Raw genomic sequence first — 16,852 nt, 5'->3', positions numbered from 1 at the left:
ATCAGAATACTGTTCAGTTTCCAGAGATTAGCCCATTCACTCACAAAAAGAACTTAAGGGCCTTAAAAATTACCTCCAATCATTTCACAGTTTGCAAGAGTTAAAAGTCCAAGTCAGAAGCCTGGCTATTAATTGTGGTCAACACATAGAGCCAGAGATAAATCTCTTAAGATTCTTAAAAGGAAGAATGCACATGCCTCAACATTCCTTTCTCTTCAAGACCTTCTCTAACTCCCTGGTCAATATAGGAGCTAGTCCGGCAAAACTGCTAACAAAAATGTACCCCAGAGCTTCCAAGGGGCTGGAACAGCTGGAAGAGGATTTAAGTGTACATTCTCACACATGTGAAGGAAATACTTCCAGCAGGGAAAGAGAAGTGTTATCAACTATGATGGGTAACAAAGATTCAGTAAAATTCATGGGCCTTATAAAAATGAAATGACATTTCAGTGCTGTTTCCCATCTTTTTTTCTATGGGAAAACACAAAATGTTGAACAGTTGGCTTTTCCTTTGTTTCTTTCATTCTTTCTGTGCCACAGTTACTGCGGCACTCTTTTTATTTTATTTTAGTCTTTTTTCTTCTTCACAACAATGAAGGGGAGAAATAATTCTTCATACTGCTTTCAAGCCAGGATGCATCAGTATCGTACCTGGGAAGAAAACGGCTAGGTTCTGGGACAGGTGGGTTTTTCTATTTTTTTTTTTTTCCCTCTAGTCAAAATAAGTATGTTGTTAGAGATTTTCTCAGCCAAAATACAATGTTTGGCTATTTCATCTTGAGTGCCATATATAACTTTCTGAAAATGTCAGAACATCTTATGCAGGCAGCATGCCTGGAGTGAACATCTACATCCCTGGGTGGAACCAATTTACCTGGAAAGTCTGAAACCTTTTTTTTTTTTTTTTTTTATTTGAGAGAGAGAGAATGAGAGACAGAGAGCATGACAGGGGGGAGGGTCAGAGGGAGAAGCAGACTCCCTGCCAAGCAGGGAGCCCGATGCGGGACCTGATCCCGGGACTCCAGGATCATGACCTGAGCCGAAGGCAGTCGCTTAACCAACTGAGCCACCCAGGCGCCCCTGAAACCTTTTTGAGTGTCATTTAAACAGCCACAGGTTGCTTGCTGACTAACCAAGCATCTCAAAGCATGTATCTGAGCTTTCATTTGTCTTTTCCAATTGTAAAAAGCTATGCATCTATCTTGTACTCTGAAAGTTAGACAGACGTACCACAATATCCCTCACCCACAAATGTGGTGGCTGGGGTGGCGATGTGTGGGTGAGAAACACTCTTCTGAGGAAGCAAAGAAAAAGACCAAATCTGCAGTAGGGTACAATCAAATCCAATTTTCCAACCTATCTTTGTTAAAAGCAGGTGGCTGATGACTTGCAGTAGAAAAGCAACATTATTTATTTAAAAAGCAATTCTCTGTGGCCCTTCCCTTTGGTTACTTTCTAAATTATTTTATGTATTTCCTTTCTCTGGTAAATGGAAAAAGATATTTGCCTTTTTGATTTTTCACTTTAATAACTTTATTAGTATCAGAAAGAAGTTAGGCCTAGACTGATATTAAAATGAAAAGTGCTCCTCCACCCATTTTCTAAAACAAACAAAAATATATTAGATAAATTTCAAAACTTCAGTTATGTCAAAAAAAACCGTGACTCTTCTGTTCTATAGTAGCAGGTATGATACATCAGAGATCTCCCCCAAATCACATCATAAACACAAATACATTTTCAACCTCTTCCCACACATTCTCTTCTCCCGTGAAACCTTCACACATCTACCACTTGCCTCATATTTTATGCAACTTTTTGGAAAACTGCTTGATACACAAGCCTGTTTTGAGAACTGTAAAGCTGCGGTCAGTTAAGTCACCTTTCCTGTTTTCCTAACAGCTGCAGAGTACGGTAGTACCTCTCTTTAGCCACACGTAGCGCTGTCGTGCAGAGAAATTCAAGATAATCCCCTTTATTTTGTTGATTTTAACAAGGAACCCTCAAATTTTATGCCACATGTAATGGGCTTGAAACAGATTAATTAGCAGGATGTGAATTTAGAATTCTTGTTTCGGAGGTAGAACAAATCCTTCCTAGTGCCTCCTTTTTGCTCATCCTCCGCCCTTCTTTTCCCCACCCCTTTCCTTTTCCAGCGCGGGAGTAACAGGGGGGAATTATAATACTTCAAGGTTTATAATATTCTGTTAAATCAAATACAGCAAATACAGAAACCTCTTGTTGGAAAGTTCCTGAGGTAAAGGGAAACTACGATATCGACTATTTTTGCAACCGTGAAAACTTTCAATTTTGAGAAGAATAGTGAAAATACAGCACTGGGCTAGCGTAGCCTCCAAGACTGCGCGCGTCCTCCTTCCCCCTTAATTTCTTCAACGCTAACCGCGGACTCAGATACCCCTGCGGTCGGTAACCACCAGGCCCAACACGCCCCCAGCCAGCCACCAGCCACCGGGAGCGCTCGCAGAGACGCAACTCGGCCCCTCCTCCGCCAGGAGGCGTGGCCCGGCGTGGAGGCGGGGCGCCACGCCCCCAGGAAGGGGCGGGACGGCCTCCCAGCCACCCCCTCTCCAGAGGCGGGGGAGGGGTGCGGGTCCGGAGGGACGTCGTCCGGAAAGCCCGCCCTGGTTGGAGGGAATTTAGAAGAAACGGGGGCGGGAAGGAGGCGGAGTCTAGTTTCCCTGGTGACGGGTTGCCCGGCGGTCGCCTGGTAACCAGTCGCGGCGGTCCTAGGTGCGGCGGCTCTGGCGGCGGAGGCCGCGGAGGTCTGTGGGCCGGAGCCCACGCCGGGCGCTTTCCGCCTGCTTCGTGATGGCGGCCGCGGCCGCAGTGGTCACGCCGTCAGGTTTGGAGGATGGAGTGTCTCGGTCCCGCGGCGAAGGGTCAGGGGAGGTGGTCGTGGAGCGGGGGCCCGGCGCGGCCTACCACATGTTCGTGGTGATGGAGGACCTGGTGGAGAAGCTGAAGCTGCTCCACTACGAGGAGAAACTCCTCCGGAAGAACAACCTGAAGCCCCCGTCCAGGTGGGTGCCCCCGTCCTCCAGCGCCTGGGTGCCGGCTGGACCCCGGGGAGCTGCCTCTCCTGGCCTCCTGGGGAGCCTTGAACGCGAATTAGCGCTTGCCTCCATCTTCCTAGCCAGGAAAGGGCACTTCACCCCAGACTTGGCGACAGAGGCCACGGAGCTCACAGAGTTTAGCTTTGGTATTTTTTAGAGAGAGTGAAGTTTCAGAATCGCTGAAAGGACCGGAAGACGGCTTGGCTTTCTTAGTCTTTAAAGCACACACAAACCTCCACAAAACACAAACTTTTTCTCTGATTATAAAAGTTATAAAAGTACCTATTGTAGAGGACTCAGAAAAACACAAGTAAGTATGTAGAAAATACTGATATTACCCATAATCTCATCCCCAAAGATGAATACTGTTATCATATTAGCTCTATTTCTAGTTTTTGTTTTCCTCTGCGATAATTTGTCCCTACAGCTGGTAACTGTGGGTACCTAGGACCTTGCTTGACTTTATATGAAGTTAGTAAACTTGTTGACTGATTGCTGTGGTTTAAAAGACTTCTACCTTTGCAGTAAGAGTACTCTCAGAAACTGAGAAGTGGAAAAGACAAATGAAATGACAACAATGGGAACTGTGTCTATCATACAACCTCAAGTTCTGCCTTGTTCTGATGGGGAAAAGTCCATTGTATCCTGAAGTCAGTGCCATTAGTTGTTGAGGGTAATGCACAGCTAGCACTTTTTCTCACAATCAGTGTAGCTTAGTGACAGCCAGATAAATAAGTTAATACTTATATTTGTTTATTGCGTAAAATGCAATTTAGATTAAAAATCTGTAATACTTTCTTTTAATGGCTATACCTTGGCTTAAATAATTTCCCTTGACAGTTTTTTTTTTTTTAAGATTTTTTTATTTTTTATTTGACTGAGAGAGAGAGAACAAGCGGGGGAGCGGCCAGCAGAGGGAGAGGGAGAAGCAGGCTCCCCGCTGAGCAGGGAGACTGATGTGGGGCTGGATCCCAGGACCCCGGGATCATGATCCAAGCCGAAGGCAGACGCTTAACCATCTGAGCCACCCAGGCGCCCCTCCCTTGACAGTTTTGATTTCATTCCTCGCTCTCTTCCAGTAACTTGAATTTTAAGATATATAGGCTCTATGTAAACTGCCCATACTGCTAAGTCAGTCCCTAACAGGAGAAAAGTTAGAGGAAAAAGTAGTGTTGCTTGATCTATGATAGGAGTTTTGGGATTGGGAGTTATTACTTCAATAAGTCATTAAGGATAGTATAAACAACCAACATTTTCTATGATAAAAATGCATTTTTGTCCCCAAGTATATTTTTCAAACTAAAATAAAATGGCCTTAAGATTCTAGTGGTATAACCACTGTACTATTTCCTCAGGAGTTCAGCAGGATATTTTGAATCATGGATTTGCATGGCAATATCCTAATTTAATGGTTCCCAGACTGTGGTCATCAGATCAGCAGCAGCATCGCTTGGGAATTTATTAGAAATGCAATGCCACAGGCCCTTTTCCAGGTATACTGCATCAGAAATTCTAGGGGTGGAGCCTAGAAGTCTGTTTAACAAGCCTTTTCGGTGATTCTGATGCATGGTTAAGTTTGAGAACCACTGTCCTACATCTGGAGGATCTGTCGGTATCCAGTCCTCTGTTCTGGAGTTGGTATCAGCCTGGAAGGAAAAGATGAGTTTTCAGTAGTTTTAGTGGGTACTTTGAAAGCGTTGTGAACATATACCTGGAAGGACTTCCTGACCTTTTTCTTCCCAGCTGTTATCTTTCAGAACATTTGTACTACCCTGCAGGAAAAAGTTTGGGAAACATGAGAGTGGACTGCTGATTCTTATGAAAAATAGTTATAATAGCCATAAATACAATTATAAACTGCACATAAAATTAATAACTGCACATAAAACAAAGATCTTTGATCAAACTGACTTGAATATTATTAGCAAGTTTTATTCTTAACCTATTTAAGTATAAATCATATATTGATCTTTGTAGGACTGTTTTTAGTAGGCTAGGGATTTAGCAAAAGTCAACAAATGTTTGTTAGACTGTGGATGTGATGATTTGTTTTGAAACATACTTGTACTGGGGCTTTACTCCCAGAAGTTCTGATTTAATTCATAAGGGAAGAAGCAACGTTTGGTCCAGGAGCAATAGTTTGACGAGCTCCCTCAGGGGCTTCAAATATGCAGCCAAGATGAGAACAACTGTTTAACATACTTGATAGGTTAGGAACAGTATGTAAAGATACCAGTGACATTGTAAAAATGCATAGTGAATAATCATTAAAGTCTTTTAAACTCTGAAATTCTCTTAATTCCCAATTACCATTTTCAAGAGGTACTTTCTTATTCATTATTCTTGACATATAAATGATATTGGCAAAAGTTGTACATGATCAGTTTTTTAACATGCCCTGCATTTAGTGGGTGTAAGATCTTTGATCTAATATTTTGTGTATAGTAGCAATTACTCTAGTCCTGTTGATTAAAAACTTTAATATGAGTGTTTTGGATTACCAGAAACTTCAGAGTGAATTATAAATGTCTTGATTTTAAAGCCATTAAAAAAAAAAAAGTTCTTTAGCAATTTTGGACTTAGTCCCTTTAGTTACTATAGGCTTGTTGCAATATTTTATATTCCATCCTCCCCACTTTGTTTTGAAACAGACACTATTTCGCACTGCCTACCAACCCTGGTGAACAGTTCTACATGTTTTGCACTCTTGCTGCTTGGTTGATTAACAGAGCAGGACGCCCCTTTGAGCAACCTCAAGAATATGATGACCCTAATGCAACTATATCTAACATATTATCTGAGCTTCGATCATTTGTAAGTGTAAACAACTCTCTTCTTTCAGAATATTGTCAAGTTATGAATTTTAATATTGGTTATTCAATGTAGATGCTACCCTTTTAGATGAATTTTCTGTGAATAACTATGTCTGTGCACACACATACATACATAAAATTATATCTGGATTTTTCAGATAAAACCTCAGAATGGTTGATATTATAATATTAATGCTACTTCTAAAAATGTTCAATGTACTCTTTATAGCCCAAAGTAATAATATTTTTTCTTAAGCTTGTTATGTCTCAGAGGTAAATTTATGGATACTTAGTTCTCCTTCTAAAAAATGCTAGTAGGAAGCTGAAACACTGTATTTTGAAAGGGAGCTTTGATTTAATATACCGTGATAGCAGTTGTACTTTTCATTTCTGACTTTTCCTGGGGGACAGGCAGTAAGAATTTTTGGCACACATGTTATTAACTTTTGACAAGTGATTCACTCTGTCCTTCCTATGGTTGTTTAACGGTAGGATACCTAGCTAGTAGTTTTACTAGTTTTTTCTTTCCACCCTAACAGGATCTATTACTTTTTCTGTCATGAGGTTATTACCTTTCAATTTGATACCTTTGACAATAAAACGTCTTCATTTTCCTTTAGTTTTTTTATGTATCAATGGATTGAGAAGATGAATTTCTAAGAAGCAATGTAATTACAGTTATTTTAAATCCTATTTGAAAAGTAGAGAAGTGATACATTTATTCAGCAGTACTTTGCTTAAAATATTTTGACATTTGGAATATAAATAACAAGTAATACCCTGTTTATCTTTTGTATTTCAGGGCAGAACTGCAGATTTTCCTCCTTCAAAATTAAAGTCAGGTTATGGAGAACATGTATGCTATGTTCTTGACTGTTTAGCAGAAGAAGCATTAAAATATATTGGTTTCACCTGGAAAAGGTAAAAAATTACCCAACCTTGCAATAGGAATTTTATGTGGATAGCTTTTTCCTCTATGGGTTTGGAGCTATTTAATTGAACTGACAAGAAATATTTCCTCTTGACTCTTCTAAACTGAAAATGCCACAGGTGATTACAAATGTCTGCATGGACAAAATTGGAATATCTGGTATAGTCACAACCAGTTCTGATTTTATCATGCCCCTTCCTAGTTCAAATATATAATATTAAAGGTTTAACTATAACTGAGTCTCTTTATCAATGTAGGAAATTTCTTCAAGATCTCTTTATTTATACACACAAAAATAGTATATATATGGGGGTAATTGATAGCTGTAGATTTAAGGAAAAAATGGAAGTTAATATAATACTTTAAATGGGATATTCTCTTTTGCTTATAGATACTGGGCAAGAATAATAGCCACCTGAAGAAGCCACCTGACACTCTCTTAGGCATTGTTCATTGCTTCTTTCTCTGACCTGAGAGTGATTTGTTTATATTTCTATGATTGTATTTATCCCTTGGTATTAAAACATTTGTTTACAGGTCTGGCTTTCTTGCAAGAAACTATGAACTCTTCATATGTACTTTATGGAAGTTAGCATAGTACTTTGTATATCATAGATGCTCAATAAATGTTGGTCACATGGATAAGAGAATAAAATATTCAGAAACTGTCAATTTATATAAGATATAGTTAGGAAATACATAAACTTGGTTCTTTGAAGATTGGAATTATTGACTGGTTAGAGATTGTGGAAAGCATTATTTAGGTAAAACATGAGCAAGCAGTGCTTTGGAATGAGAAAAAATTTCTTTGGAAAGGTGTATATATTGTTCCCTGTTAATATCTTAATGTTTATTCAATTATATTCTCTTATAAATAATCTATTCCCTTATTAATAAGTACTTTAAAAAAATGTACTTGACTTAGGTCATCATCAACTTGAACCATATGAAATTACTGATATTCACCTATTGAACTAAAAAATGGCAATTTAATATGCTTCAACCTAAGTATTACCAGTTAGTGCAATATAAGGAATAACTATATGATTCACATTACTTCTTTATTAGACTCCAAGACAAGTTATGAAATGTGCTTTTGAGATATTATCTAATTCTAATTAATAAAATAGGAAGTTTATTTCTTAAGACTGATTTGGTTCTCAGTACTTTCTTTCCTTAATATTAAATGTTGATTTTCATATTTTGTTAATCTGTCTTGAGGTATGGATTTTTAAATAAGTTTCTAGAAATAAACCTAAATACTTTTGGGTTTTTTTAATATGGGAAATACATGTCATTAATCTTGTTGGAGAAATATGGTCGTTCAATACTTAGTGTGAGGACCACTGATTAGATTTTGGAAGTAAGAAAGCTGGAACCTGGGGCGCCTGGGTGGCTCAGTCGTTAAGTGTCTGCCTTCGGCTCAGGTCATGATCCCAGGGTCCAGGGATCCAGCCCCTCATTGGGCTCCCTGCTCAGTGGGAAGCCTGCTTCTCCCTCTCCCACTCCCCCTGCTTGTGTTCCCTCTCTCACTGTCTGTCAAATAAATAAATAAAATCTTAAAAAAAAAAACAAAACTGGAACCCTTCTTATTCTATCAAAATAAATTTCAGATTGGTCAAAGATATAAATGTGAAAAATGAAACTATAGGAATACTAAAAGGTCAAAGAGGGGTGGGAATGTGTCATGTGAAGGAAAAGCCATGTATATATGATGTTAAAACTGCTAGGATCCACACAAGGAAAGGTTGCCAAGTCTATGTAATAAGAATTGTAACAGTCCTGAATAGCCAAGATTATAGTGATAAACTAGGAAAAATATTTTTGACACAAGCTAGGCAAAGCATTAATTTTCTTAATATACAAAAGGGCAAAGGCCATAAATAGGCATTTCACTGAAAAAGAAACACCAATAACCAATTAAAACATGAAAAGATGTTCACTCACTCTCTTAAAGAAATGCAATTAAAATTAGATTTTTCACTTATATGATTGGCAAAGATTAAAGTTTGTTTGCAGTATTTGTGAACATATAGAAATAGAGTCATTGTTGTTGAGGGTGTGAATTAGAGTAACATTTTGGAAATTGGTTTTTGGTAACATACAGAAAAACAATAATATGTACAAAGTTGTTGACCCAGCTATTATATAAATTTATTCTAAATGATAGACATAATGATGAATGTACAAGGATGATCTCTGTAATATTGTTTAGTAAAAAAACTAGAAACCACCTCAGTGTTCAGCCTCAGTTTCTAATTAAATTAGTTATGGTGCTGTTGTTCAGTGGAATACAGTGCAGGTATGGGGAAAAATAGAGAAAAATGTATATGTACTTAAATGTGGTAAATTAGTAAGTGAAAAAGTATGTTGGATAACAATATGCATTATATCATCCCAATTGTGTATATTTATTCTTTAAATTTGGAGATAAACATTTTTGCTTCTTTACATAGAAAGTTTCAAAAAGAATACATCAAACATGTAACAGTGATTATGGAAAGGGGGTAAAAAGGGACAAGATCTGGTGTAGAGGGGATTCTTAAAATACATTATACCTTTCTGTCTTGCTAAAATGTTTTGTTTTTAACTCTCATCACATACTAAGCCTTATTATTTTAGACCAACATACCCAGTGGAAGAGTTAGAAGAAGAAACTGTCCCAGAAGATGATGCAGAATTAACATTAAATAAAGTGGATGAAGAATTTGTGGTATGTGTGCTGCTGAACTTTTTGTTTCTTTTTACCTTTGAATTCCTTTCCCCTCTCTTAATTCCCCTAGACTTCATTTTTAGGAACATATTTCATTTCATTGTTTCTAGAGAAGAAAAGCTTTTAAATAGAGTACCAAGAATCAGTTATTTAGACCTTTGATTAAGTTAATGCTCATGTTTTCTAATGATTGAAGTCTGAATTATAGCAGAGGTTCTTAAACTGTAGACAGGAAATAGTAGACTGCTAGTTATAAGAGTAAATATTTTATTAGTAACCATTCATGATTTGAAGTAGGCCATAAATACTAAAGAACTTGAAAAAGAATAGTAGGGTTTAGGATTAATATATTCTACTTCGTAAGAACACTGTTCATTTCTCAGCAACTCTTCTTTGCTTCTAAAATTAGGATAAGTACTACCCTTTAGGAATTTTTAAAAATACTTATAAATACCAACGGTATTTAAATTGTTTGGCAGCATATGGGCCTTTACCATTCTTAACATTCCATTCATATTGTGAAACTAAATGATTAAGTCTCTATAACAGATTAAACTAGTAAAATGGTAGAGAAAGAGAGCACTTTCTCAGAACCAGAGATGGATTGACCGTGGTGTTTTAGGAAGTATACCTATGATCTGAAATTGAAATAGCAGGGGAAAAACCCTTTTTTTAAAGTGTATGTTATTGTCATAAGCCAATTACATTTTCCAAGTGAATTTTTAAATCATTAGATAAGGGGTGCCTGGGTGGCTTAGTCTGTTAAGCATCTGCCTTTGGCTCAGGTCATAATCTCAGGGTCCTGGGATTGAGCCCCACATTGGGCTTCATGCTCAGCCAGGAGCCTGCTTCTCTCTCTCTCCCTCTGCCGCTCTCCCTGCTTGTACCTCTCTCTCAAATAAATAAATAAAATCTTTAAAAAGTAAATAAATCATTAGATAATAAGTATATTCTATATTTCAGCTTAATTTGTTAAACTATTATATGCCACAAAGAATCACTTCATCGTTTTTTAGCAAATGCTGAAACTAACCATTAAATAGACTATATCCTAATAGTAGAATATTATGTAGCCATTAAAATTATTTACAAAGAAATGTTAGTGATACAGGGATGATAATTTCTGCTGTACATAAACCCAAGTATGTAAAATATACAAAAAAGAAAAAAATAATATGTTAACACTAGTTATATATGGGTAGAAAGATTATGGATGATTATTTCCTTTTTTTTTTTTTTAAGATTTTATTTATTTATTGGAGAGCGAGTGAGAGAGAGCACAAGCGGGAGAGGGAGCAGCAGACTCCCCACTGAGCAGGAAGCCTGACACAGGGCTCAATCCCAGGATTCCGGGATTATGACCTGCGCTGAAGGCAGATGCTCAACTGACTGAGCCACCCTAATTATTTCCTTTTCTATGCTTCTTTGTATTGTCAAAGTTTTTAACATGTATTTTATCAGCAGTATAAATATTTTAAACCATAAATAGAAAAAAGCTGATTCTGTTATTTACAGAAGGAAAAAGACCATTGTAAAATTAATCAATTTAAAAGATATCTTTTAAAAATATGATTACATTTTAAAAGTGAAGGTAAATATATGTTCATTCATTCTGCATGTGTTTTATTGAGCACCTTTTGGGCAAGACCCTGGTGGAACTGCATGTACAAAAGCTCTGAGTCAGGAAGGAGCTTAGCTTGATCAAGGAGCTGAGAGAAGACCACTGGGGCCAGATTTCCTAAGTAAGGCGGGTGTATGCATGTGTGTGGTTTACGATTCACAGGAAAGATAGACCAGGTCCAGATCATTTTGGCCATTTTAAGGAGTTTCAACTTTATTCCTTGTGTAATAGGTCTTTCCATTCAGGCTCAGAAAATGTTAAGTTCTCACATATTCCCATTCGTTGACCTCATTTATTTTACTCAGGTATTTTCCTCATCTTCTCTTTTTAGTAACTTTATTAGTTAATGGTTTATCGATAGAAATCTGGTCCTAGTACATTAACATTTAGCTTCAGAGACATAACTCAAAACTGCCAGTCAGGGGGAAAAAAGTACAAAAACCTACTAGTCAGAAAGAAGACTCTGTAGGGATGGAAACCAATTTTGCACTTTTTTTCTATCTCCAGGTTACTAGTGCAAAGTGGGTATTCATTCAATATTGGACTCAAAATCAGCTTGTCAGCAAATTGCTATGTAACTTTTAGAAATTATAGCTAATTTTTTTCTGAGAACCCTTTAAAATCCAAAGCAGCATCATTAGGTGTGTAAATTAGAGAAACAAACTAGGAAGCTGCCTCTTTGCATATTTTATCCCAACTGTAAGGTAAAGACCTTCTACTATCATTAGACCAAACGGAAGGTCTTCCTCAAAGGGTTGCCTCTGAGGCTGCTGGTTCCCTTACTTAAAAAGTCTCTTGAATTTTTTCCTTTTCTTTCTTTCTTATTGTCATCATGTTATTCTGAGTAGCCCTCCGTTACCTCTTCATCCCTCTTGCTAAGGAGATGAGTGCCAAAAAGTGTTTGGATTGTGGGATGTTACATTATTTTGTTGCCAGAGTTTGCGTGGTGGCTCAAGCATGGAAAAAATTATTTCTGACAGAGTAAAGTTCTACTATAATCATCTAGAAATTAGAATCCTTCAGATTTAGACTTGTCAAGTCAAGATAGGACACATTGATAACTCTTTTAAAAAAAGATAAAAGAAGTATTGGTCACAAAACAATTTTTTCACCTGCTATGTATAATCATATACTTAGTAATTGGCAGAGAATTAAGAGGGCACATAGTACATATTAGGCAAAGAAATGGTAGGAAATTGTTGAGTGTCTTCTATATTAATGAAATCAGAATCCTCTTAGTTTATTTTAAAACTTTTTTCTAAGTCTGTTTATATTTGAATTCCTTTTGAATGCTCTCTTAGTAATATTTAGTAACTTAAATCCTTTTTTTGACTGCCTACTATTAAAGCTTTTTACCTATTAGCATTTAATCCAGTACTAATTCAACAAGTATTTATTGATTCCCTATGTAAACAGTACTAATTAGGTTATTGTAAAAGCATAATAAACTTGTCTCTTCTCCCATGGGCATTGAGTCATTGGCATTTCAATCATTTACTCTGGTTGTTAAGTAGGTCATCATCAATGCAAACACAGAATAAACTGAGCTGGATCTCAAAGGTGTGCATCTGCATTTATGGCTAAGATTTAAGATGTAAACAGTCACATCAATTTTGTCTACACCTCTGTGCTCCACTGTCCCTCCTCCCTGAATGTAAAAAAAATGTAAACATAAAATAAATAAATGTCACTTGAGTGTATTTATACTCTGCATTTATATTGCTTCATATTTTATAAAATCTTTCCAATTCCCCAAAGTTTAGCATAGTTCTCATAGCTTACCTTAGTATCCCCACCCCCAGAGTTTCAGAGTAGATCTGAGATAGAACCTTAGAATCTGCATCCTAACAAGCTCCCGGGTGATGCTGATGCTGATGCTGCAGATCTCAGAACCACATTTTGAGAACCACTGTCTTACATCCTTCTAAGTTCTTGAAGATGAGGATTATCTTTGAAATCTTCCATTGCAGCTTTGTAGAACTGTACATGTGGAAGTGTCCACCAAATAACACACACTTACTGTTTGTTTTTTTTTCTTTGAGCACCAAGTTCCATTCACTGTCTTACCATGTCCTTAAGTCTCTTGTTAAATTTTTTCACCCACTATGTCACTTGTCACCATGAAGACCTTTGAAGAGAAAGGGGAGCTATTTTTTTTTTGTTCCACAGCTTTAGAACCTGCTCAGACTCCATTTTTGCTGTATATTGGGAAAGGAATTGCCTCTCAAAGGGTCACTTCTGACCCTACCGCCCATACCAGTTGGCCCAGGGATCAGGACCGACTTGGAATCTACTCGAACTATCCTTTAAGATAGTTAATATCTAAGATACATGGTTAGTATCTTAAATATATATTTCATATCTTTAAATAGATTTAATATTTTAATATCTTTAAATAGTTTTAGGGGCCATGAGCCAAGCAGTACTAATGACTAATCTTATTAATTTATTAAACTTGAGCATATAAGAGATGAGATGTCAAAAATATGCATTAATGGGATTGGTCCCTGGAGCAGGTGAAAATATTCTGTGTCTGTCAACCTCATTTTTGTCCGTTTTAGTTATGTTCTCAAAGTTGTCATTAACTCCTTCCATTATCTCTCTCTTTTAGATATGCCATTCTGCAGTGTTTCTTGTTTTATTCTTATGTTTATTTATCCCTAGTTTTACAGCAATGGCCCTTCTCCTGCTTTTTTCTTTTTTCAGTGACTATAAAAAGGCCCTATTTTAAAAGGTACCATCAAAACCTCAAAAAACAGATGAGCTGCTAATAACATTATGCCCTACTTTATGCACACCACTAGGCTTTTAAATACCTTTTCATGCATTAGTCTTTGTGTTGAGCTTAGTATATTATGCATGTCAAAACTTGGAAATACATTCTTTAAATTATAACTTTTTATAATTATTAACTTTTAAAACTCTTTTTTTCTAAGGAAGAGGAGACAGACAGTGAAGAAAACTTTATTGATCTCAACGTCTTAAAGGCCCAGACATATCGCTTGGTAAGTTGCATGGGATACACACAGGACCAACAAGCAATCAGTACACTTGTTCTGCTGGAAATTGAAACAAGTAGAAACCACTGTTTGCCATTGTTTTGTGTGTCATGTGAAAAGTAGCTCTCAAAAAATTGTTTCCTGTATATAAAATGTTACAATTGTAGCAAATAGAAAAATCCAGAGGGACAAGTGGGACAGCCTCATGTCTGCACCATGGAAAATCAACACAGTGCTTCTCACATAAGCTGAAAATAATTTGTCATTTTTTTTATTATAGAAAGACATTATTTGATTTCAAGTTATTTCCCATTGTATTTGGCTAGCATTGAATGGTCTTGATTACAGGAAAATATTTAAGTGGTTACTGTTCGAAATAAAATGGATTATTTTAAGACTGGTGTATGATAGGTAGTTAGACATTGCTTTAAGTCAATGTTTGCTCTGTTTTAATTAGGAAATCTAGTCTATAAACGAGAACCCACTCAATGAGATATTTCAAAAGTACATAAGGGATTTTTGTATTTTCCTGTATGTATATTTCAATAAAGGGATACCTATTGCTTGCTCAAAAAGCTATATATAGAATATAATATTCTCATTTGCCCTTTATTTTTCTTGTCTAAAGTCTACAAACAAGTTTGGATATAGCTTTGGGCGCATATCATGAAGACTTCGGCGGCCATTCTATCCCAGGATGATCTCTTCATTTGTCATTTACTGCCTTAGTAATGTTAGTCAGTGTTATTTGTTACTGTTAATGATACATTTCTTGTTTTCTGCCCAACTTGAGGTGCAATAAAACATAACAAGTAACATTGTAGCTAACTTGCCTGAATGTGTGAGTTGACTTTAATACATTTAATACTTACTAGATGTCTGACCTTGGGCAGGTTTCCAAAAATTCTTGTGCCATATCTTCCTCATCTGTAAAATGAGGATAAAAATATTACCTTTTTCATAGGGTTTTTAAAGATTAAAAGAGTTACTACATATAAAGCATTTATAATGATGTCTGGCACATAGATAGTGCTCAATAAGTGTTGGCAGAAACCAAGACCACATCTTCCCACATTCGCCTTCTCAAATCTGATTTGTATAAACTCCTTGATTATAGGAGATAACTGTCATTTTTTATAGTCTCCATAGTGTAACACAGAAGATGCCCAATAAATAAATGTATTTTTATTGCTCAATTGAAGTTTGAGAATATAATATAATCTGATACAGTATATCATTTTAAATCCAAACAGATAAACTCCAGTTGTAACAGTACATTTGCAGATCACTCTGTAGTTTTCAAAGTACAGCTGACCCTTGAACAACATGGGTTTGAACTGCACAGGTGCACTTACACATGGATTTTTTTCCGATAAATACAATACTGGAAATGTATTTTCCTTATGATTTTTTTCAGTAACATTTTCTTTTGTCTTTATTGTAAGAATACAATATATAATACATATAGCATACAAAATATGTATTAATTAATCAGAAAGCCTTCCAGTCAATGGTAGGCTATTAGAAGTTAAGTGTTTGAAGGGCGCCTGGGTGGATCAGTCAGTTGAGAGCATCCGACTCTTGATTTTGGCTCAGGTCATAATCTCGGGGTCATGAGAGCGAGCCCTATGTTGGGCTCTGTGCTCAGTGGGGAGTCTTCTTGAGATTCTCTCTCTCCTTCCTCTGCCCACCCCCAACTCGCACATGCACACTCTCTCTCAAAAAAATTTTTTTTTAATTTAAAAAAATAAAGAAGTTAAATTTTGGGGGAGTCAAAAGTTATATCCAGGTTTTCGGTTATTGGGGGTCCACACCCCTAACTCCCACATTGCTCAAGGGTCAATTGTACTTTAAAACACATCCTTTACTGACCTTGTAAAGTATTTGGGTAGATGTTGTTATCTCCCTTTTACAGATACAAAAACTGAAATTTATAACCTTGGGACAATATACTCTTAAAAAACTTAATAAAACTACAGTAGCTAAATTTGAACTAAGTTTGCTTTAAACTTCAGCAGGATAGGTATGGTTTGATTCCTACGTTAAATAAGGATACTGTGGTGCTCAGTGTTCCTATATGTGTTGAAAATGACAGCAAAGTTCTAAAGTATAAGGGAAGAAAACAAAAGAGATGAATATGCAGTTATTCTCAGAACAAAACTGTCATTTGTGTTATTTATTCTTCCATTGATAGTATAAATAGAGACCTCTAAAGGCCACCTGAGATTCCCTCTGGACAATGTAGTTTGAGAATTGGGAAGGACTTAAAGTAATTTAATTTGCCTCTACCACTACTCTTAAGTTCCTGTAGGTTCTGATTTCAATTTTTCACCTTAATTGAACTATGTAAGTTTTGCCCTACCTGTGCCTTTATAAATTTTCTAGGTATTAGATCCTTTGGACAAAGATTATATAACATAAACCCCTTTGAGCTAAGACTATATATGGTTGCATTTTCACAAGAGGAAGAAGTCTGAACATCAGGTGTTTGTAGATGGTCAGCCATGAAGTACTAATGAGGGAGAAAACCCTTTCATATTTTAAAAAATCTGGCAGGCTTATAATGTTGCCCACTAAAGCCATCTGCCTGAGACAGCTGTATCTGACTCTAGCTTATGATGGCTTAGACTGCTCTTTCCCCAAGACAGAACTGCTATATAGGTTAGTAACATAGATTGAAGATTTTATGTTTCATGCAGCA

General features: G+C 36.6%; 1 protein-coding gene and 1 long non-coding RNA gene across 2 annotated transcripts in view; one reads left to right on the top strand and one right to left on the bottom strand.

Moving 5' to 3' along the window:
• The first annotated feature begins 2,608 nt into the window (after window positions 1-2,608).
• IFT57 (intraflagellar transport 57) overlaps window positions 2,609-16,852 on the top strand; it is a 53,313-nt gene continuing 39,069 nt past the window's right edge. Inside the window, exons 1-5 of the mRNA XM_045902822.3 lie at window positions 2,609-3,041; window positions 5,726-5,888; window positions 6,690-6,808; window positions 9,441-9,531; window positions 14,089-14,157. Coding sequence (XP_045758778.1) covers window positions 2,830-3,041; window positions 5,726-5,888; window positions 6,690-6,808; window positions 9,441-9,531; window positions 14,089-14,157 — 654 coding nt within the window. The 5' untranslated portion in view covers window positions 2,609-2,829. The remainder of the gene's footprint in view (window positions 3,042-5,725; window positions 5,889-6,689; window positions 6,809-9,440; window positions 9,532-14,088; window positions 14,158-16,852) is intronic.
• LOC123863360 (uncharacterized) overlaps window positions 15,017-16,852 on the bottom strand; it is a 121,818-nt gene continuing 119,982 nt past the window's right edge. Inside the window, exon 4 of the long non-coding RNA XR_006795543.2 lies at window positions 15,017-15,078. This is a non-coding gene — a long non-coding RNA (uncharacterized LOC123863360). The remainder of the gene's footprint in view (window positions 15,079-16,852) is intronic.

The sequence above is a fragment of the Mirounga angustirostris genome, unplaced genomic scaffold (genome assembly GCF_029215605.1).
Source record: "Mirounga angustirostris isolate CCGP_5_RB_7025 unplaced genomic scaffold, mMirAng1.0.hap1 SCAF_1, whole genome shotgun sequence".
Lineage (NCBI taxonomy): Eukaryota > Metazoa > Chordata > Mammalia > Carnivora > Phocidae > Mirounga > Mirounga angustirostris.
Note: the sequence above shows the minus strand (reverse complement) of the source record. Positions and strands in the feature narration are given on the sequence as shown.